At 38.8% G+C, this 23,655-nt stretch overlaps 1 protein-coding gene across 4 annotated transcripts in view; it reads right to left on the bottom strand.

Annotated features, from left to right (window-relative positions):
• Positions 1-2,098: 2,098 nt before the first annotated feature.
• Positions 2,099-23,655, bottom strand: part of rasgrp3 (RAS guanyl releasing protein 3 (calcium and DAG-regulated)) — a 58,917-nt gene continuing 37,360 nt past the window's right edge. For 2 of the 4 annotated variants that reach the window (XM_070978321.1, XM_070978319.1), the window contains exons 5-17: positions 23,083-23,214; positions 22,649-22,796; positions 20,993-21,166; positions 18,279-18,395; positions 17,766-18,044; positions 10,009-10,089; positions 9,638-9,751; positions 9,194-9,309; positions 7,910-8,057; positions 7,407-7,443; positions 5,500-5,649; positions 4,978-5,354; positions 2,099-3,331 (exon numbers count right to left, since the gene is read on the bottom strand). In XM_070978321.1, coding sequence (XP_070834422.1) covers positions 3,323-3,331; positions 4,978-5,354; positions 5,500-5,649; positions 7,407-7,443; positions 7,910-8,057; positions 9,194-9,309; positions 9,638-9,751; positions 10,009-10,089; positions 17,766-18,044; positions 18,279-18,395; positions 20,993-21,166; positions 22,649-22,796; positions 23,083-23,214 — 1,882 coding nt within the window. In that variant the 3' untranslated portion in view covers positions 2,099-3,322. The remainder of the gene's footprint in view (positions 3,332-4,977; positions 5,355-5,499; positions 5,650-7,406; positions 7,444-7,909; positions 8,058-9,193; positions 9,310-9,637; positions 9,752-10,008; positions 10,090-17,765; positions 18,045-18,278; positions 18,396-20,992; positions 21,167-22,648; positions 22,797-23,082; positions 23,215-23,655) is intronic. The other 2 variants (XM_070978322.1, XM_070978323.1) reach the window with 2 other exon arrangements.

Genomic DNA, 23,655 nt, shown 5'->3' with positions numbered 1-23,655 from the left:
CACCTTCATTTTCTAACCTGTATATGGGTTTATTTGAAGATACTTATTTACTCTAATCATGGCTTTGAGGAGAATATATTCTTGTGGAAGAGGTACTTGGAAAGAGGTACTTTGTTTTGTTTGTTTAAGAGTCAAAATGTTTTGAGGGTGTAGAACATATTGAGGGAACAATTGAATAATAAATGTTTTCTGTTTTTTCTGTTATGTGCCTCTTTTTCTGTTCTGTTTTTTTTTTTTTTTTTTTTTAAGTTGGCAAGAGGCATTTCTAATATATCAGCACTCAACTGGCTACAGTCACATATTGTCTGTGGTTGGCCTGGACAAGAATCCATGCAGTTCAGTGGCTGTAAGATTCATCCTAACTGGGATTATTATCAGATCAGATAGGTAATCTCAAATTATTCTGTTTCAGATATTAAATTGTTTATTTATGTACAAACTGTAGAGAGTATTTACTTTAAAATGACTCCATATCTCCTCCTTCCCCACTGATTGCATAAAATGCTTTATTGGGGACACAAGTCAGCTCTTTGTTTCTGCTGAGATCTCCCACCTGCTGTCACCTCTCCATGTCTGACTCATCTGCTGTTGACTGTCTCTTCATGTCAGATTCATCTGACATCGTAGGTTTATGCTTTTAAAGAGGTTTTAATTCTATCACCACTATTTAGTTGCTATACCAACTCCCTAGCAGCACATGATCAGCGCACTTTGTCAGCCAGTGTCTCAGGAGTATTAATCAGAACACACTGAAAGTAACGGAAACTAGTGGCTGCCTGGAAGGTAGACGCATACATTTATACATCTAAAAGACTATGATATGCTTTGTAAAATTGTAGTATAAAAAGTATAAAAATAATAACTAAAAACCATTAAAACATATGTTGTCAGTCTGCTTCATATTATTTGGTGTTCCTGTTCTAGTAAATGTTGTTTCATATGAAAGTATTAAATAAGTCATTAATGTTAAGGGTTTATGGAGGAGTTAATAGATATTTCTTTTCTTTTCTTTTCTTTTCTTTTCTTTTCTTTTCTTTTCTTTTCTTTTCTTTTCTTTTCTTTTTTTTTTCAAAATGGCATTTTTTTTAAATGTCTTTATTTTATAATGGAATTTTCCCAAAGACAATTTGACTTCATGTCATGTTATATTCCATAATGTCATATTGTAATCTACTACTATGAAAAGTTAACAGTCACTTCATACAGAGGCCCCAGGCCTGTGCCCTGTTCAGTCATCCTGCCATTGGTACTGTGAGAAGTGAAGGTGTGGGGGTCTGGGAGATGGATATGACGGATGGACGTGTAGCATGTTGGCCTTAAATGGTCACCTTTTGTCACAGACCAACAATTAATGCTGTCTTTTTATTAAACATGATTTTGATTCTTAACCTTCCTTTACAAAGTGTTGTAGTATCTAAAACTTAACTCTTACCCATCCTGATGTTCTCATATTCTGTACACTTCACTTGTTGTCAGGGTAAAAAATACATTAACCTGACATCAGTTTGGTATGAACAAACAACCTCCTACTTAACACATCAGAAAATGAGTGTTATCCTATAATAAACATATTATTTATGTTTTACTACAAACACAATTTTGTTTTTCCTGTACTTGATATGCAATGTTATTATTATCATTATTGGGGAAACTATTCATTTTCTTGAACTCCTTATTTGTTGTTTTGGAAAGCATCACTGTGGCATGACAGTATGCATGTCTGCATGCCTGAGCTTCTCAGACTTCTTTCAGCATCAGAACTGGCATCTCTTATTTTCGCCCTGTCTGCAGCCCCAGGTTTAACAGGAGTTGCTTCAGTTCCCTGATGATCTTCCGTATGTTCTGCTGAAGGTTCTTTATTCTGCTTTATAGTTGTCAAAAGTTATTATTATTATTATTATTATTATTATTATTATTACTGAACTTATCTGTAGTCTTTTAATGTCAAAAGAGACCCAAAGGCAATCTTTGTACCCTGATTATGAAAGATTTAAAAAGCTGAAATAGAAACAAATCAAACAAAGAAATACTACAAACAGTATTTCTCTGTCTGCATGCATGCATGGACTGTGGTGCAAGAAGATGTATAAACACACATAAAGACGCAGATGATTTGATTTTAATGTGGCATAGAAACTTCATGTCACAAAACAAAAAGTTCAACAAATTGTTATTTAGCATATGTTTTTCGTTGAATTATAACAGTACATTTTTACATAAAATAGAAATACTCACCACAATGGGTAATGTATTCAACAAAATTTCTCCGATTTGTTTTTAATTGAGGATTTGAAATCTTCCATACCTGATATGTACAGGTTTTGTAAACAAAAAAAAAAGAAAGAGAGAGAGCGAGAGAGAGAGAGAGAGAGAGAAAGAGAGAGAGAGAGAGAGATGAATGATTCACTTCTCTGCTGGGATCAGACCAGGAAATGCCATCAAATTGCTTGCTGAAAAAACTGCTATTTTGGGGCAGTTGTCTTGAATGAGTGATTGAGTCATTTTTGACCCTTAAGAAAATGGTAGGCTTAACCTCACTGTAGTTGCCAGGTGCATACATTGTAAGAATAAATAATGAAAAAAAAAAAAAGGCAATGAACACTTGAAAACATAATTTAACATAATCCAGGGTTTTGCAGAATCATCCATTGTCAATGTTCTGTATGACGGTTGGATGCCCTTAACATTCACTTTCATTTTAACTTTCCCTTTTTTGCAACTCCACAAATAAATATCTACACACACTCCCACATCCGTCATGCTTTTCCTGATGACTCCAAGTTGGGAAGTGACCACTGAGTTCATTCTTGTCACTTTTGTCAACAGGAGAAATGTTCTGCTCCTGGCTTATACTTTGTCATAATGTGCTCAAGCTGGACTTTAAAGCTGGCATAAGTAACTGGCCGGCAATGATCCACTCAACTGAATGCAGTCCACACTTCCGTGAAGTGTAAGAAATGTCCCACTATTTCCAGTGATGATATTATGTACACCCTGGTTTAAAACCCAAACCTACGTCATGTCTCAGTAATCTACATCAATCCCCAGCTGATCACACTGCACTGGAGATGAGGAAGAAGGTAGGTGTTAGTCCGTTATCCACTGAGCTCCTGTCCATCACACAGTACATCCTTCCATTCAGCTTCACAGCATAAACATGTAGCTCTGTCTAAGCTTACGTCTGGAGAGGACATGATAACTCCAGGTCACTGAAGGGGGACTTCAGACAGCCCAGCACATCCCCCAGACAGAGGAGCTTCCTGGTTCCTGCTGCTAGGGCCTTTCTGGGTCCCCGGGACTGGCCATCACCACCGTGACCAAGTCAGCTCTCCTGGAGAGGAACAGCAGACATATCTAATCATTTGGAATATTGTACTACTGTTGCATAGTGACTTTTTTGCATATAGTACATTTGATGTTATTGATCGGTATTGTCATCTTTTCTTTATTTTTTGCATGATAATAACATATGTCTGCATCCGTGTAGGGACTACATCCATAAACAGCTTGTTGACTTTCTCTGGAAAACCTACAGCAATGTTTATCAGTGTGCACTGTCCAAAGTTAACAAAATCATGAAATAAAGTAAGTAAGTTAAGTTCAGCTACAAGCAACAATATCGTGACTTTGTTAGTCCCTTGTTGAAATAGGTAAGAATCATGAGCTCAACTACAGTTGTGTAGTTACAACTGCTTTAAATGTGATTAAGTCCCTTCAAGGCTTCCTGTTTTTACAAGAAATATGATATATTTATATTTTATATTTATACAGGTATATATGATATATATATATATTGGAATTTCCCCTTGCGGGACAAATAAAGGTATATTGAATTGAATATACACAATCAAATTGCACGCTGCTACCTGCCAGTGAACATCGCCAAACCACAGATGAAGCCAGTTTGATGACAGAGAATACAATATCAAGGTGGTTTTCTTGCTGTTTCTGGTTCCTGGCACCCTGGGACTTAGTCATGTAGTGCTAATAGAAGCGCAACCTGCATATCCAACTGCGCCAACTAGCCAACTAGCGGGAACAGTCAGCACTTAGCTGGCTAATTGTCTGGCTTGCCCTTTGCAATTTACTTTATCAGCTAATGCTACAAAGCAACTAACACCATAGCCTTGCTGCATAGCTAAGTTACAGCTAGCTAGTTAACCTTAGCTCATTTTTGCTTGCTAACGTTATCACTAGCAAAATACTAATGGTTATGTCAGTTGGCTAGCTTGCCATGTTACTTCCCCAGCTAATGTGATCCATGATACTAACTTATGTATTACGACAAACAGTATTTTAGCAAAGAATGATGTAACTGTTCAAAGCAATAGTATACAACTACGGATTGTTTTTTATTATTCAAGAGCAATGCATGGTGGGTTGGCCAACTATCTAACTGTAACCTAACCAAGGATGGGGTTGGCCAGCTGGCAGTGACTTGGCTGCACAGTGTGGGTCTGGCTTTGATTGCATTGTGGTATTGGCAGATGAAGTGTTTTGGAAACAGCAGGCTAGTTAGTATGATATAGCCAATGATCCAAATAAAATATAGGAACATTGCAGATAGCAACATTATTCTACATATTTTTGTTTTTATTTTCCATCATTCTGTTCATTTCAGCGTTCAGTCTTGTGTATGTCACGTCTCTGTTTTGGCTGATGCCCACTGGATGGTGCTTGCGCACACCTTTGCAGTGTGGGTGCGTCATTAATAACATGAGTTTTCTGAAAGTCTGATCAAATATGAGGTGGATCTGGTTAACCTGGAAATCATTTGTCATTTCCTGTTGCCAGTAGGTGATGCTATGACTATGACTGCATGCCCCTGAAGCCACCTAGCAAGCTCAGCATTTGGACCTTGATATTTCTAAAATGCTGCATACAGCCATTGTCTCAATATGAATATGGCAATATTTTATTGATGGTAATATTAGATGTCAACTTCAAATTAAACTCTACAGCCACTTATTCCATTACCTTGCTTATGCGTGCAATCCCGTTCTGTAGGAGCTCTTCTGAGACATCTGATCTCTGCTGAGAGTCCATGGAGCACAGAGAGGAATCTGCTTGGTGCTGTCCATCATTCTGGTTTTCCCAGCGAGCAAACCCTTTATTTTTAGATGTTTTCCTGTTAGTCCTGTATTTCATTTTGGGGAAGGTGTGGGAGCCACCATCTGTGGGCCCCCAGCTGTGTTCAGGCCACAGGGGCTCGGTCTGCGTGGCCTGGCTGGTGGTGGCCCTTTGCAGACGCACAGAGATTCTCTGGGCTGAGCCGGTCATAAGGGTGATGGACTGAGTGTCCACAACTGGACCTGCTGATGTGACAGCTGGGAACTCAAACACCTCATCCTCATCTGAAGGAGGGAACATAGAAGAGGAGCAGATCAATGAGTATAAAGCATAAATCCTGCTGTGCTACAATTTGCTTTAAATGTATACATTCAATTTCTATGATGTTTATGTTGCTTTGTTCACTGAATATCTGCAGATGAAAATTACCTTTACAGGCAGGCAGTGCAGGGCTGCTGGGCAGTGAGCTGTGGGTCAGTCTGGCTGGAGAAACACTTCCTAGAGAGCTTGAGCGGATCAACTTCCTACAGGCCAGGACCAACAGCTCCCGACATTGTTTATGACAGTTAACTCCACAGTCTGCAAAATGAATTTAAACAAATCAGCTTATATTCAAGACAAAAGTGTTCTTAGTTTCAATGCAGGTAAGTGGACATGCAGAGAAGGAGATAATGTTACTTTTGTGTCTGATTGCCAGATGGGAAGCATATTCTGGGGATCCTGTATGAAAATCCAAATTACAGCAGTTGCACTGAAAGATTTTTCAGTTTCATATTTCTTAAAATGTAATTTTAAAAACTGGGCAAATAAAACAAAATCTACACGTTGAGAGCGGGGGTGAAAGTGTTGATGGAATTAATTTCAAGTCCCTTTCTTGATCAGGTGATTTATATTATTTTATAACATTAGATTGTTCCATACACTGTTTGCTGCTCATCTTATCATTTCTGTATATATATTTTTTGCTATATTTTGCCCTGCGTCTAACAGTTGTCAAATCTGAAACTACTTCTAATGTTACAATTGAAGATGCCTTTGCTTCAACATTGTTTTATATCAAAGTTGTTTGTCATTCGCTGTTGTTTTTATAGCTCATTCATCTTTAAAACTAAGAAGTCCATAATATAACACATCACCACCACAACAGATTGTCTTTCTTTAGCAATTTCAGATTGTTTGTGCAAAGCCATTTTCTTGTTGAAGCTGAGCAACTGAGCAAACCCCATCTGCCCAGACAGAATGGAAAAAAACTAGATTGGACGGGACTAGATAGGTCCGTATATAACATTATTTTTGTTATTTGCTGTCCATGGGTAACAGCAGAGTGTAACTGGTAAGTGCAATCAAGAACTTAAAGATCCATTAAATAAAGACTCAATACAGCAAATGTTGTCTGCATGTTAACCTTTCTTCGTTTGTATCAGGGCACAAAACCATCATTAGAAGAGGAAATATGAACTATAGTCACACATTACACAGAGACCAAGCATGACACCACGCTGTGGCTCAGTCGTTCGGTCATCCACTTATCAGAAGGTTGGTGGTTCGATCCCAGTCATTATCCTTGGGCAAGATATTAGAACCCAAATTACTCCCGATGCTGAATGGAGAGTTGTTACCATTTACCATTTTTCCTGAGTTTGATTGGCTTTAAAAATTAAGTCTCATCAGAGGAGGTAAGATTCCAAAACATCTCTCCTAAAGACAGATATTAGCAAATGACACTACTGTATTCCCATTGTCTTCACTTGTTACAGATACTATGCCAAATAACAGTGTTTTGTCTGTTGTCCCTTTCCTTGCCCTTTGTGGCAGTCAGAGACTCTACACCTCTACTTGGGTGCAGTCCATTGATGTGGTTCACCTTGTGGATTTAGGTCTTTGTGTTGACTGACTTGTATTATGATTGACTTGTTGTTAAACACTACTCATGTTCTGAGGAAGGCTTATGATGGAGGACTGCACAGGTCCCACCAGATCCAATACAAATCTTGTGGGACTTGGCAGTTTAACCTTTGCTGTGGGTGGGAGTGCATAGTCAAAAATAAACTGTAACCCCCTTTGCTGCTGTAACACTGCAAATTTCCCCACTGTGGGATTCAGAATGGATTATGTTTTTTTTTCTTATCTTATGTTGACAGAACACACTACAGAATGTATTAATATTGCACATATTTCAAATACACTGGTTACAGATGACCAGATGAGCCTTATTTTACTTTCCTAGCTATGGCAGTTTTCTCTATTTAGCCCATTACTAGTTAAATGTTGAAATTACAGTAAATAGCCCTCTTTTTCTTGGATGGTCTTACCAGAAAAATGCTTTGAAATAGTACCTTTGCACTTGTATCCCTGTTTAATGATTCCCCAGAGCTGCAGGTCCAGTGTGACAAAGGGGGAAGGTAGGTACAGAGAATACAAAACATAACATTAGGAAATAAAATCATGGATGCACGTTCCTAAAGCTCTGAACAAAATACAAGTCATCACATTTCCTGTAACCCTGTGTATGCCTGTTGCATCAGTGACTGTGTGACTGTGTGGTTGTGCCCTGCTCAAGGACCACACGCAGCTCTCAGAATTACTAACAATGAACAAAAGAGCTCAACAGATGCAAAACAAAAACAAAAAAAAAAGAATTGTTCTATGCAAATGCAAGCAGAAGGATACAGTATGTGGCTGAATTTATTATGTGTCGTGATCAAAAGCATTTTTTAAATTAGACTGATTGGGCAAGGCAAGTTAGTCAATATAATTGCAATGTCTGCAAATTTTCATTGGAAGAAGCAAAATTATGGAGCCGTGAAACATGCATTGACATAATCTTAGAGATACACACAAATCCAGCACAATGTTCACAGAAGGTGGGCTTCAGGTATGTCATCTCCTGGAAATTGTGGATGAAACCGGGACCCATCTTACACTGGAGCAGTGGGTTAGCCCGAAGGAAATATGCTATCATCTCATCCTTACTGATCAATCCATCTCTGAGTGAAAGAGAGGTGGAAAGAGAGAAGACAGAAAGGACAACAGTAGGATAGAGAAGTCATTTACAGGTATTCCAGTCTTCAAGGTCACACAAAATGTATCACATTCATCCTTAGGATTCAATTAAAAAAATACAGCATTATAGCAGAGGAGTGTGTTCTCCCCTAAACTTTGCCTCAAATTACCTCTTTAGCACAGTTTCCCTCCAACCGTGGTCACACCTAAACACAAATACCAACTGCATCCTACGTGAGGCCAAAGGAAAACCTCAACCTCATTACTTGAAAAAATATATTGCTCTTTTTGGAATTATATCCTTTCAGTCTGGATATGTAGCCTGCTACATAGATTGAGAAAACAAAAAGTAATGATTGCAGTGCTTAGTGATGTTGCCCTGCTGCTTAATGGGAGAAATAGCTTGCAACTTGCAATGTTTTATTGTGAAAGTGGCTACGTTAGAAGGAAATGTGTTGCTACATGTGGTGTCACTACTCCCCAGCACTGTAATTAATTATTTGAATTTGATCTCCAGTGTTTCCCACACAAAGACTTTTGTATACTTTTGTAAAGAATTTTGTATATTTACGGCAGCCAAGGCATATATGGCAAACCTATTTTTAAAATTTTTTATTCTTTGTCTGTCCAAGAGATAATGCCATTTATGATTGTTGATAAGTGGTCAATCTTTATTCACTTCTGCTCCCGTCTATTGACAGGCACTTGTGCTCTGCAGAGGAACACAGAAAGAGACATATTCTCTGGTGTATGTGCCACCTGTAATTGCACTGATTGTAGTGCGACCTCTCATGTTTACTGAATGCCTATTTATGCCATTGTTTTGTAAAAGCTTACAAATGGTACTCATGTCAGCTGGTAGCATGTTGGTTTTAATCGTTTCGATTGACCATGTCAGTAATAACAAGTCTCCTTTACACACAGGTCACTTACTGTTGTTAAAACAGAATCATGGGTAAAATAATCCAAAACAAGAGCTGAGTTTTTTGGGTGATCAATGCAGTCAACAGAGCAGACACATTGGGAGAGAGAAATAGAAAGAGGCATGTGGGGCAAGCCCCCCCACCTCCAGTCATTTTGTGGAAAACACTGGGCTATTCATAACTTGTCTCACACTCACTGATCTTTGTCCAAAACGCAGAAGGAGTCCAGGAAGGGAAAGTTAGCAGCAATGCTCTCGAAGTCCTCTTGAGAAATATAGCCATCATGGTCATGGTCATAGTTCCTGAACACAGACTTCCCAATGGCAAGACACAAATTACTCCAATAATATTTCTCTCTCTCTCTCTCTCTCTCTCTCTCTCTCTCTCTCTCTCTCTCTCTCTGTGTGTGTCTCTCTCTCTGTCTCTCTCTCTCTCTCTCTCTCTCTCTCTCTCTCTCTTTCTCTCTCTCTCTCTCTCTCTCTCTCTCACACACACACACACACACACACACACACACACACACACACACACACACACACACACACACACACACACACACACACACACATCTCTACATCTGTCTAACCAGTAGCTGGTGTAACTGTGTAGAAATCATTTCAAAAAGGATGTTGTCTACTCACATCCACCACCTTCCTGATGTGTTTATTGACCACAGAAGGGTCTGGTTTAGTGGTGACACCAGAGGCCCAGTCCAGTGGGGCCAGGGGCTTGTTGGGAGTTGTTGGAGAGGTAGGCTGAGAGGAAGGATACAGCACACATGCACAGGAGATCAGAAAACACTCAGACCCAGAGCACAGATTTTCAGTGTTTCAAAGAGTTCCACAGGGACAACAAGGTAATATTTATCTTGCCCTGAAGGCTAAACGACAGCACAGGTTAAAATATTTGGAAGTTGTCAAAAAGGTGGTCCAGTGCAAAAGGGTGTTTCACCTGTCAGTATCAATTCTTTTGAAACACTACAAACCTGCTGCCCCCTCCACCTCAAACTTACCAATGATTTGGGGTTACGTGGTTCCCTTAGCAGCGACAGCTCATAAATCTCATCTTCTGTGTAATAAAGGTCTAAAGAAAGCTGAAAATACAGAGTTTGGATTTAATTAGTTGAAAATTCTTCAAACAATTAAAAGCAGCATCATATTCTAGCTTTCATATACTGAATCAGACTACTGAAGAATTGTGATAAATCACATTAATGTGTGGATAGTAGAAAGCATCCCAGTGCTAATTTTTCTCTCTTGCATTATGCAGTTTGATGAGATCGAAAGCAATAAAACTCCAATTCTTAGCAAGATGTTGGAAGAAACAAGGCTATACTAATAATGAAACATGTAATCCTGTGCTTTAGCTTTGAACTGTGCTTTGGTAACACTTTGTGGTAAAAGTGTTTTATCACCAAGACAGCATAAGTGAGGGGAGTCTGGTAGGGGCTGTTCTAGCTGTTCTCCAAGGTTCACTAGCATTTCCTTCCAAAAGGGAAGAACCACAGAGCATTCCAATGTAGCATGTAAGAGTATGACACAAGCCTCCACATTTCTAACAATTTAGATCTTATATCAATCCATTCTGAATAACATCAGAAGAGTAATAGTATCTATGTGTAATTTTGTAATGTGAAAATTTATTTCTAATACAGTATATCTTATGGCCCAGCAAAATCTGGATATAATATCCAGTCATGTCTCCTCCCAAACGTCATGTCCTGAGCACCTTTGTGAAATTCACCTTTGATACTCACACTTCTCACTTTGAATATTTCTGATGTTTTTGTAAAACAGTCAGACATGGTGCAGTATGCATGGTGAATCTAAAGGCTTCTGTGTCATATTAGTAAAACACTGAGGCATTGTGCATTATGTTCAGTCATTCTAAGAACTTCTGTATCATATTAGTAAACACTGAGACACTGTATTTTGTTCAGTGAATCTAAGAGCTTCAGTATCAGATTAGTGAACACTAAGACACTGTGCATTATGTTCGGTAAATCAAAGAGCTTCTGTGTCATATTAGATTCCTCTAAACTCCTCCAATTTAAGGATTTAATTTCCTTGTAGATGATACTCAAGACCCTCAAGACCTCTGTCTTGAGAGATATTAGTGTAGAGGCTTTCCACATCTAACTTAGCCAGAATTATTACCACTAGGTATCTCTTTTAATTTTGTTCATCAAACCAGAAGAGCTCTTAAGATAGGATGGATGCTTCTGAGCATATGGCTAAAGAAAATGATGTATAAATGGATAATGCAGAGAATCAGTGCTGGCTACAATAAGTTGGCCTTTGGGTTTAATCAGGCTTTAATGCATTTTAGGCAGCATTCAGAATATGAGAGTTACAGGATGATAACAATTAAGAGAATTTGTGTTCATTCTTAGAGATTCAGTTCAGTTCAAGAGTTCAGCCTGTGACACTTGAGATCTTTTTATCTTAAAGACATTGGTCTTAAGGTTTAGTTTTCATTTTTCTGTAAAAATGTATACTTAATTGCCAGTGGGCCTTATCTTTGTAGTCTGATATGTTCTGAATGACTATAGCACCAAGACAAGAGTCTTTTCAATCAAGGGTTTCGGCCATTGGTAAACTATTCTGCAAAAAGTTTGGATAGATATGGTGTAAGATCGCTGTCAAAAAGACGTGTCCATAATTTAAGTTTCGTATTTGTAAAGTTAACAATTTGTGTGTCATAAAAGTTGTTTTACACAAAATTCTGCTGTCATATACATGAGTCTGTGAAACTGAGTTCGGGTTGCGACTGTTTTTATATCAGTATGAGTCTAAAAGCTGTGAGTGCAAAGTCTTGAGAATATGACTCATTTTTCTACGACTACGAAGTCTTCTCTGTGGATACAAATTCAAGTTTATGGGTACAACTCAAAAAAGTGCTGAAATGACATCACTGAGGTCACAGTCAAGTGCAGGGCAACGAAAAATGCTCTTTTAAACTCTGTCAAGATGATCTGGACTCTCACCAATTTGCATATCGGTCAGGTAGGGGGACTGATGATGCACTATGCACTTTATTGAACTTGGTACTTGCACACTTAGAGGGGACTAAAACTTTTGCACGTCTTATTTGTATTGATTTTTCTTCTGCTTTTAATTGTATTCAGCCACACATTTTGGCAGAGAGGTTAAAAAATGTACACAACATTGACTTAGGAACTTTATGCTGGCTAATGGATTTTTTAACTGACAGATTTCAGCATGTTAGAGTCAATGATGTTTTATCTGATGCTCTTATCTTATCCACTGGTTCACCACAGGGCTTTGTCCTTTCACCTCTTTTATTTGTTTTATATACCAGTATGTGCCAAAGTCAACACCAAGCATGATTTATTGTTAAATTGGCTGATGATTCTGTCATTGTGTCTCTTTTAAATTCAGATGACCAAGACCATGGCCCTGTGGTGTCAGATTTTATCAGCTGGTGTAATTTATCCTTTTTAGACATCAATGTGAACAAGACCAAGAAGATGATAATTGATTTTAGGAAAAAAAAACAAAAACACGATGCCATCTCCCCTGCAGTTATTAATGGTCTGGCTGTGGAAATTGTAGAGAATTGTAAATACCTTGGGACTTTTATTGACAATAGACTAACCTTTGAGCATTAGATTGACCAGGTTTGCAAGAAAGCTCACCAACGCATGTATTTTCATTGCAAACTCAGGCATTTTAATGTGGACAACACTTTTATGAAGATGTTTTACTGTTGTTTCAATGAATCTATTGTTACTTTTTCTTTTATCTGCTGGCATGGGTTTTTAGCTTTAAAAAAAAACAAAAAAAAACGTCTGCACCGTATTGAGAGTAGCAAGATTGCTGGGGCTACCTTAAATGACCTGCCATCCATAAGAACAGATGATCCCAGTCACCCCCTGCACCCAGAGTTCAAACTGCTTCCGTCTGGCCATGGATTCGTGTCCAAGAGATGTAAGACCAACAGATACAAGAACTCTTTCATACCCACTGTCACTAGTTTTTTAAACACTATCACATGATTGTTTTCAACTAGTTCTATTTATTGTTTATGTTGTTTTTATTGTATCATGTTTTTTATGTTGTATTATTATGTCCACTGTCTGTTGAATTTTCATGTCATATTTAAGTCTATGTATGTATGAATGTGTTCTCTCTGCTGGCTGTACAACAAATTGCCCCATTGGGAATAATAAAGACACCTTGTTACCTTGATACCTTTTCTGATGCTGAATCAAAGCGGATTTTACTCCCTGCTGCTAATACATATGGGAACCATCCTTTCTCAACTGAAGAGATGAAAACAAAGTGATGCAGCTCCAAAAGAAAGAGACAAGTCTCAAACTGCATTGCTGCATTTTGAGTGAATATTGACAGAACAGGATTCTGCACTCCAAAAGCCCCTACCATTGGCAAACAAAATGAGGAATTTAACAAGAAGTGGTGCAAAACACTTACAAAATCATCCATGGCTTTCATGCAGTTGATTATTGAAAAGGCCTCACAACAAAAGGAGGATGCAATGAAAAAGACAGTATAACTCATGAACACAATGAGAGAGGAGCTGGTAATGATTTTAGTGATGATATTGATTCAATTAAGCACTCGGGTCATAAAAAGATGGTCTGATGGCAACAAAAATCAAGAAATACAAACAGGATAGACTGGACTAAATTCAGGGCAAAGTCTATAAGCAGGTCCAAGAAGAAGATGTCAAGAAGTCAACATACATTCACCACAAGCCATCAGACAAAGGAGTCAGTAACCACCATGGTCAACAGTGATTTCCCTAATGACTCTAATTCTAACAGGAGCTATTACCAACAGCTAGGTGGCAGAAATCATCATTCAAAAAACTGACACTGGCATGGAAGAAAATAAGTAGGGGCAAGAAGAAACCCAGGCCACAGAATCAAGTCCCTCACCCAATAGTAAGGTAGGATCCTGAGATTAAGCTCTCCAATAAAGTATGCGCCCCACATCAATGATGAATAGAAGGTTGGATGTCGGCATATAGTTGATGAGTGTATTACCATCTCGGTTGGTTTTCTAAATAAGGGCTGTACAACAGCTGGGAAGATGCCTGTTTGCAGAGCTGCATTTATAATCTTCAGGATATGACTGTTGAACACCCACTCAAAAAACGCTCTAGGTACAGGGTCAACAGATGAGGTGAAGGAGTTAGACTCGGTGACAGTCTTGCAGAGCTCAGTTAATGTAATACAGGGGAATTTTCCAGTGATTACATCTTTTTTACAGGGTTTGCTGAGGTCATCTGTGTTTACATTTGCAGCAAGGCTGACTCTAGTTGAGGTTATTCTGTTATTGAAGAACAATGGAAGTTCTTTACGGTTTGATGCAGAGAACTACAGAGTGCTGAGTAGCGGGTCAATAGTGGAGAATAATATACTACAGTTCTCAGCATTCTCTGTGATAATCTTGGAAAAGTAATCCTTTCTTGCTTGACATATAGCTTTGTTATGGGCAGTCATGGTTTTTTGTAGTTATTACAGTGAACTCTGAGCCCAGTTTTCCTCAATTTTCTTTCAGCTGCTTGGCAGATTCTCTTACTCTCATTAACAGTGCTGTTGTTTAAGCATGGGGAGATTCTGTCAGTCGGCCTTTTTTTAACCTTAAGTGAAGCAACATTATTTATATTAGTTGACATGGTAGTGTTGAAATCATCAATAAAGTCATTTAAAGAGCAGTCATATGATTCAAATTATCTCAAAATATTACAGAACTTTGCTTCAGCCTTGCCATCTAGGAATCTCTTTTGAGCCAAAAATTTCCTTTTTGATACATGGCATTCTTGTTTGAGAATGACATGAGGAAAAGGATGACATGGGCTGTTGGCACCAAGTAGTCTGAATCCAGTGATGTTTGAATATGCAACGGAAACCCATCAGGTTTAAAATGTTTTTTAAACCTTTTTGTTTTTTTATCCCATTGGGTGACGCAGGCCAATTTCAGCTATGTATCCAGAGCAAGGAGTCTGCTCAAAGATGATTTGTTTCCATGTTGTGACTGACAGTTGATCAGTTTCTATAGTAGCAGGCAAAAGTCTTTATTCAGGATCTCAGAAACAGTTTTTTCTTTGCACAATGTCAAAAGACCCAGTATGGATAATGAGCTTCATATTACTTGGATGTGTAGACAGGATAACTGGCAACAGACCTGTTAGCTCCCTGACAGATGCGTCAGCCATACAGGGCTGAGTACTGAACTTTGATACTTTCAAGACACCAGTCAAATTGCTCCAATATTATGATGACTCAAAAAATGCCTTATCATTCAGTACTAAATTTTGACACCTAAGGGGTGCATCTCTTCAGCATCTGTGAGCCAATGCAGCATGCTTTACCAAAATCTAATAATGCTGGTGAATGGCTGTCTGATGTTACATGTCATAGAGGCATGCAGGAAAAAACATGACATGATACCCAGAGCAGGGATTATTACTTTATTTATTCATATATTTATTTATTTTTACCACCAATTGCGTATCTGCACAGATAACTAGATAAATTTTGTGGCGCTTGTCACTTAGCTAACCTGTATCTACTTGTCAGTGAGTCTGTTCATTGCGGCACATCCTCTCCTGGCTACCATGGGGATTGACAACCTTTAGGGGGAGGAGAGCATTTGTGATGACAAATGTGGGGTTGCTTACAGGACAGAAATGTCTTGAAGTTGACATTGTGGATGATTGTCACACCCGGGCCAGCTGCTCTTTAGTGCACAGAAAGTAAGTGGTCTCACCTTGTCATTAATTCCCAAGACCACAAATGTCATGTTGGATTAGGCAGACTGGATGCTACAATTGCATATTGCTGCCATGAATTGTTTGTAATCAACACTGCTTTTGACAGCTATTTGATTTTTTTATAGTCAATTACTATAGTACAGATATTCCATCAGTTTCTTCATTTTAGACCAATTATCCAAGCTTAGCAAAGCATGCAGTGTGATGGTTGTGGTTTTGTCACTATGTGTGTTTTCTGATTCTGCTCTTTGTGTTCACGCCCACGGCAGGTTGGAGTGGGAGAGAGGGGCAGGCCGATGGTTTAGGGGAGCTGGCTCCGGAGGCGCACCTGTTCCTCATCTGCTAATCAACTCGGCTTCTTAAGCTGCCTCGTGCCTCACTCTGGTGCCGGACTATTGTTTCAGCTTCTCTAGTGTGCTGTTCTCCTGATTGATCGGCTCGTCTCTCGCTCTCGCTTCTCCTGAGTGCTTTGTGTTTCCTTTTGATATTTCACTGTGAGATTTTTCATAGTCGCCCTTAGTTTTGCATTTTGTGGATTTTTCTCCCAGCCTTCTGGATGGGATGGAGTTTTGTGTTTGGTGTTATTTTGTTACTTTGTCTTTGCTACCGTTTTCTCCCCGTTGTGGTGATTTTTCATTTTTTTCAGCTTGTGAGTTTTTTTTCCTGTTCTCAGGAGATTTCTGTTGCTACTTTGTTTAATAAATTGATTGGTTTTCATCTCTGCATTTTTGGGCCCTGGCCTTCCTTGTCTCCGACCGTAACATGCAGAGAAAAAAAGCATCCATTCTCCAGCTGTTTCCTGGTCCTTGAACAGCTTCCTTCTTTGAAGTGAGTAATTGTGCCATAATGTGTTACATAACTTCCTTTTTGTTAAAAATTGGTATAGAAAAAAAGACTAATTCAGAAAAAGCCCTCAATCAAACATTGACTGGCTTGTAAGGTATGGAGGTAGCAAATTTGGGGGGTTTTGTTAGCCTTAATGTTGGTGATGTGATTATTGTCTATTAGCTCAATGTAGTTTGTATTATCACACATTTCATTCCACTGATTTTTAAGTATTCATGATCCACTTTTCATAACTTTTGGAAGAACAAAGCACATTCGTTTGTAAGCAAAACCTAGAACAGGCAGCAAAACATCCTTAGAACTTCACTGTAGAAAGCAGGAAGTCTAATAATAACATAAAATCAATGGAACACTATTGTGGGGGTGGGAATGGTCAGAATGTGTGCAGGTGGGAGTGGAACCCCCACAATTGAGGCAACAGACATTAATGTTCAGAAATGGAGTGGGACATAAGGAAACATTCCTGCACAGGGCTCTAGAATAGCCTAATTGCAGTATCCAGAAGTCCTAGTTCTGCAGTTTGTCTTTCTTTTATTCCCTTTCCACTGTTTCCTTTTCACCCTGTTTAATGTTTTATTTTATTCTATATTGTCTTTTTTTCATCCCACATAGCAGAGGGAGATGTTTTTGTGAGCCTTTATTTTCCCCAGGTGAGATTGCACACGGCTGCACGGTGGCGCAGCAGGTAGTGCGTGTGCCTCACAGCAAGAAGGTCGCAGGTTCGATTCCCGGGTCGGGCCTTTCTGTGTGAAGTTTGCATGTTCTTCCCGTGCATGTGTGGGTTCTCTTTGCTACTTTAGTGACTGAAAATGTAGCTGACCTGTTGCACAATGTGTCTGTTGTTACTATGTGGTGTAAAATTTAGCAGGTGTCCATCTGTTACTGAATATTAAATAACATGGGCACTCATGCAATTAATTGCAATTAAGAAGTTTCATCAATTGACAATCCTAATCCCATCATGTTCAATGAAAAAAAAAGAGAGAACAACTTTTCTAGCCATGTATAAGGAATGTGATGAAAACAGCATTCTATCTATAAAAATATTGAAAATTTCAGACCTTTTTAGTGACCCCTCAGATACAAAGATGTTGATGTGCATGTGTCACAAATATTCTTAACGAGTGCAGTGCCTTCACCTGTGGAGTGGTAATTCCTCACCGTTAACAGGTAGATGAGGTCCATGTTGGGCTCCACCTGGGCCACGGCACTCTGCAATGACACCAACTCACTGAAGGTCATGTAGAGTTGATGCATCTTCACCAGGTTCACCTTATTACTTTCATCAACCCAGTCAGGAAAGACTACATGCACTGCAATCAAGTCCTTGAGGTGCACACCCAGGATGGGGATTTTAAAACCTTGACATTCATTGAAGGCCTTTCGGTAGCAAGAGTAGTTGTTGTTGGAAGAGACCAGCTCTGTCATCTCACTCCAGATCTGAAGCAGAAAGTGGAACATTTGGATAAGTATAAAGCAATTCATGTATCATATCTTACTTCCATTGAATTGAAAAAAAAAGAAGAAAAAAAAAGACATTTGCTGCTTGAGACCATTATAATTGTGTCTTGAATATTTTTCTTGACCTCAGCTGTTTGTATGTTCATTTGCTGCACAAATGCAAGAGTGTGTGGATATACATAAAAGTGCATTCAAAGGCTGGAATTGACTAACCTTCACAACTTCTGGAGCCAGATAAGAGTGAGTCTCCTTTAGTCGGGAAATGGAACTGTGGCTCAGTCCCCCCACCACTGCCATGAGAGTGTTAAAGTTCTGCAGCTGCAGAAGTTTCTGATGACAGAGAATGACAAGTAATGTGAATGACCCATTCAGATGAAGCTATCATCACTATCATGATGTAATCAAGATTTTATTTTCAGTTTCCCCACCCAGTTTATTGTGGGTGCAGCCCACACCTACTGAATTAATCAAACATCTGTTTTAAAAAATAAATGCATCTTGTTAAAATAAATCAAATGAAAAAGGATAAAATAGGTTAAATAATGAGTGAATAAATAAAAACATCTATCAGACACTTGGGTGGGATGGGTCAGATACAATTTTAGCTGCTCTTTTCATTATTTGCTTTGTTGTGCTGTGATTCAGTTGATGGGATTTTGATATTCTGTTAACGATGCACTGCAGTATTTGTCTAGGCTACTGTACAAAACTGTTCTAGATGGAGGGAAGATTCTTGAAATGATGGCAGTGCAAACTGTAGGAGGATTCTGTGTTTCATTTTGGGTTCTTACATTGTCTGAAGAAAAACAGTCTCTTTCTGCTTCCTTGCTAAGTAAATATCCTATTGGAGTGTTGCCAAGATATGTGTGCCAAGAATGTGTGATGTCTTTCCCGGTTCTGGGTTCATCTGAGATATGCATGGGAGAATTGTTGGTGTGTCACGCAGTGACTGCTAGGGCTACCTGTTTGTTGATGTTTGATATGAAGCCTATAATGGTTGTATCACCAGCATACTTACGGATGATTACTCAACTGTAAAGTAAAGACTGAATATTGGGAGGAACAAACCAGACTTAAATACTTTCATTTCTTTTGTCATTCTAAATCATCAAATAGTCTAGACATATGACAGAATAATCAACATCATTCTGAAGCACAGTCCTAGCCAGTGGCAGAAGGTTAAATGATTACATCCTTGAACTCGCCTGCAGACAGTCGCGAGTATGATAGGAGACAGGATCACTAAGAGTGTCATTAGAGCACAGATCCATTCCTTTTAATACTTAAAGGGGAATAATTGAGAAGCTCTTTGGCTCGTTCCATAACATGAGATGCCCAACACAGTTGCAAACATCTCCAAACCCACCATGAATATCAATGAGACAGATTTTCTGATGGAAGAATACCTCAAATGCACCTACTGATATTTATGATTGGACCTAACATCAACAGCTTTGGCTTCATGAAAGTAAAAAAAAAAGAAAAAAGGAATGTTACTGATTTTAAACACTATCATCAATGAGAAGGTAATGTGAGTAGAGTCACTTAAAACAAATGAGTGGCTCATTGTTTGATGATAAAGGCTTGTGTTATTGATTGCAGTTATGACTATAAATGCATGAGAGTGGTTTTTAATGGCATGCTTCCTTGAATGGCCATTTCGAATCAGTTTAAATCATGTTTGTCTTGCTTCAGAATATCTTTTTATGAATATTGAAATTTGATATTTGGATATAAAATTGGGCTGCACGGTGGCGCAGCAGGTAGTTGCCGGTTTGATTCTCAGGTCAGGCCTTTCTGTGTGATTTTCTTTTGGACATATTGTATTAGCATTGTTGGAGGGACCTGAGGACAAAAATTTCATTGCCAATGACTGCTTCAGTGTAACTGTTGTGCATACGACAAAGAACTTAACATCAATGGCAGATGATGTCACATTTCATTTCAATGTTTGTTTCAGGCTTCAGGTTTATGTTTAGCAACTAAATCAAATGAACCCCCCCCCACCCCACCCACCCACACACACACACACACACACACACACACACACACACACACACACACACACACACACACACACACACACACACACACACACAAACACACACAAATTCATTTGTTATGTTTTCATTAAACTGTTACAGAAGAAATATTTAATTATTTTTCTTGATGTCTCTTCATTATGACTTCTCTATCTCATATTAATGACTCGCTGTCTCACTACCTCATAATTGAGATAACAGGTGTTAGATTGTATTCTGTGACCTGACTAGAATTTCAGCTGTATTGTCTGTGCAATATAGATTTTTACACATTATTACGTGTTTTACTCTATAGCCAAATGATTTATTTATGTATTTAGATAGGGTTACAAATTTTAATTGCTTGCATGGTTTTTGGGTTGTATGACTTTACATCCATGAATCATCCTGTGGTGGTTTAGCTGCTTTGTGCCAGAAAAATCCCCAGGACTTTAGATACCTGTGCAATGTTGACACACTAGTTGTTATGCTTATCAGTGATAATTGAAATCTTTTCTTATAATCTTTTTTTTTTGGGGGGGGGGGGGGATGATAGCTATGCATTTCCATAGTAAGTAGGTAAGTAGTCTGCACTTTGCCAACTACAGTAGTTAAAATGGTTTTGTCCAGTGGAGTCATGTGCAGCATTCATTTTAGGTACAGTAGAAGGATTCTGTTTTCAGCTGATGAGGGAGTTCAGGATAGGAAGTGGAAGCCTGGTAGATGTGAAACTTATGTTCTGGTGTCATCCAGTTAGCTTCCCCCTTCAGTTCCAATTGCATTTTTAAACAGTGCTGAATGAAGAGAATGCTAACCATGTAATGTCCTTGATTTGTGGACAAATGAACCCCCCTGAAAACACTGAAGATGGAAATACTCTGCAGTACTGCCTCCTTCCTGTCTTACCTGAGCCACATGGATGTATTTGGTAATAACCTCAGCACGGGTCTGAGGGGTTAGCTTGCTCAGCACCATAAGTTGGACCCACTGTGAGACTCCGTTGAACAGAGCAATGGAGCGCTCCAGGGTAGGGTTGTCCAGCAGGCAGCCATGGATCACATAGCTCTGATAATCAGTGAACTGGGGGCAAAAATTAATTACAAATGAGATATCCTTAAAAAAGAAAGAGCCCCTAAAGTCTGTCTCATGCACCCAACAATAGAAAGACAGAACAAATTTCTTACTGACTGAATTTAGCTTTTTTTTGTAGTTCAAAAAACGTGTCTGAAGGTGATGAGTATTTTGTAAATCTCACATCTTCAGAAGTCAATCTGATGCCATGTGTGAGAAATTGTGAGCACTTAAAGGTCAAGTGTGTAGGATATAGTGGCATCTAGCACTGAGGTTGGAAATTGCAACCAACTGAACAATCATCGTCTCGGCATCCCCCATGGGGACTGCAAAAAAAAACAAAAACAAAAAAAAACACAAAAATACGTGAAAAACACCACAGGGTGCAGAGCCAGTGTCTGAATTGCACACAACTATTCTTATTTTCAGGTGATTATACTAATATCATATATCATATCATATACTAATGAAAGAACTGTGAGTATTATATTACATGCCACACATGGCATTATGGCCAATAGATCCCCCTAAATCCCACACACTGGACCTTCAATGTGAAGCAGCAGCTTTCAATGTCACTAACACATTGCACAGGCAAACACTTATGTGTACACAAAAAAGTATTCCTGGCTTTATCACAACTCCAATAATACTCTGAACATACTGTATACTTTGATGATCTTGCTGGCGATGTTAGCAATTAACCACCTGGCTAGTGGAAACGAGGCAGTTCACCCCAAGGTGACCTGGCTTCACATCAAAGCTATGCAGCAGGTGTTCAGCTTCCCAAAGCTTTTCAGCAACATTTTTATCAATGCGCATAGTTTACCCAATTCAGGGAGTGTATTTTACTGGGGTTCAAGATGTTGATTGTAAAACTTCATGAAAAGACATCATCTCTAAACTGACTTTGATCAAGTTAGAGGACTGATTTGATAATGTCAGTTACACAGAAGCATTTGTCTAACATTAGCTAACATTAGCCATTAACCATCACAAGATACTTCTCAAACCAGACCAAGGTGGTGGCAGAAAAAACCCTCAGTGTCCTGAATTTAACAAGGGTGAATTGTATTGCTTATAAATTCATCTTTAAAGAGTAAGAATTTGCCATTTCTTAGATGCTAAATGTTTAAATAGTCTTACTAAATTTGCATGCTGCTTTAATATATTAGACTTTGTGAAAAGTAACAAGATACTTGTTCATATAATTCAAATGATCATAAATATGTGCCGGCAAAATCTTCACTAGGTTTTCTCAAACATGTATCAGTCTCATGGTTGTTGTATAACCATTGTAGCATTAGTACCTTACAGGTTGTTCCTCACACTGAACCAAAAAAACAGCCTACCAAAATAACAATCAACATCTTTGAAGATTTGGGAGCCTCTGTCATATTTCGATCAAGCCTAGATGTGAATAAATAACATAAATAAATGAATAAAATCATTTGTGCAACTGGACTGAAGCAGAGCTACTTGTAGACATACTGATATCCTCCGGATGGACTTAAACTCTAGGAAGGTGAGATGCTCAGCCAGCTCCATGGGCTCTAGGTGATCAAACAGCAGTGAGGCTTTTCCTTTCTTTGCCTGCTTCTTCCGCTGGGTCAACTTGCGCATCCAATCATATGATGGACTACAAGGGGAACAAATATAAAAAATAAATACAATCAATCAATCCAGAAACTTGTGGCATGCTTTTGAAAATGTGACACAGCAATATGAATTATGAAGAATTTGTAGCTAAGGGACTACAAGCTGCATGTATATTTAGCTTTTCAGTCCTGTTGGTGCTGTGATATGTTGCAGCTGCAAAACAACTACACTTATGTATCCACTCATTCGATGTTACCCATATACTTATTAATACTGATCTGGTCAATAGTTTCATAAAGTGTATGTGTATGATCTTGTTGTCTTACATGGTTGAGATGTCGAGGAGTTTGAAATGCGTCTCACAGCCGAGCTGAGCAGCCACATCTCTGAACTCTTCCGTTATTCTGATCAAGCCTAAGTCCAGATTGAACTCTGCAGGGAATGTTACTATCCAGTACCTGAACAAACACATATGGATTTAAGCGGCAAACACTGTGACACTGAAAAAATGGTGACATGATTCTAGAATGGAAAACATTCCATTTTAGCTCCCAAGAATTTTCCATGAACCAAAAAGAACCTTTGTGACCTTGTGAGATGTGACTCATGTCTAGGGATGGGAATTGAGAACTAGTTCTTTTTGAGAACCGGCTCCCAGTAGCTTAATTCCTTGGAATTGTTTGCCTGCCTGGTTAACGATTCTGCTTATCGAGCTGATATGGCGTTGAGGCAGAAACGCTCCAAAGTATGGCTATATTTCACGCGAAAAGATGACACCAGGGCCACTTGCAACACGTGCAAAGTTTCCATTTCTTCAAAGGGGGGATTTCTTCCAACATGCTAAAACATTTGTCCACACAGCATGCAATTCATTTGCAGGAATGTCACGTGTTTGATAC

The sequence above is a fragment of the Chaetodon trifascialis genome, chromosome 13 (genome assembly GCF_039877785.1).
Source record: "Chaetodon trifascialis isolate fChaTrf1 chromosome 13, fChaTrf1.hap1, whole genome shotgun sequence".
In the NCBI taxonomy this organism is placed as follows: Eukaryota; Metazoa; Chordata; class Actinopteri; order Chaetodontiformes; family Chaetodontidae; genus Chaetodon; species Chaetodon trifascialis.
The sequence above is the reverse complement of the archived record's forward strand: the minus strand, read 5'-3'. Positions and strand labels throughout refer to the sequence as shown.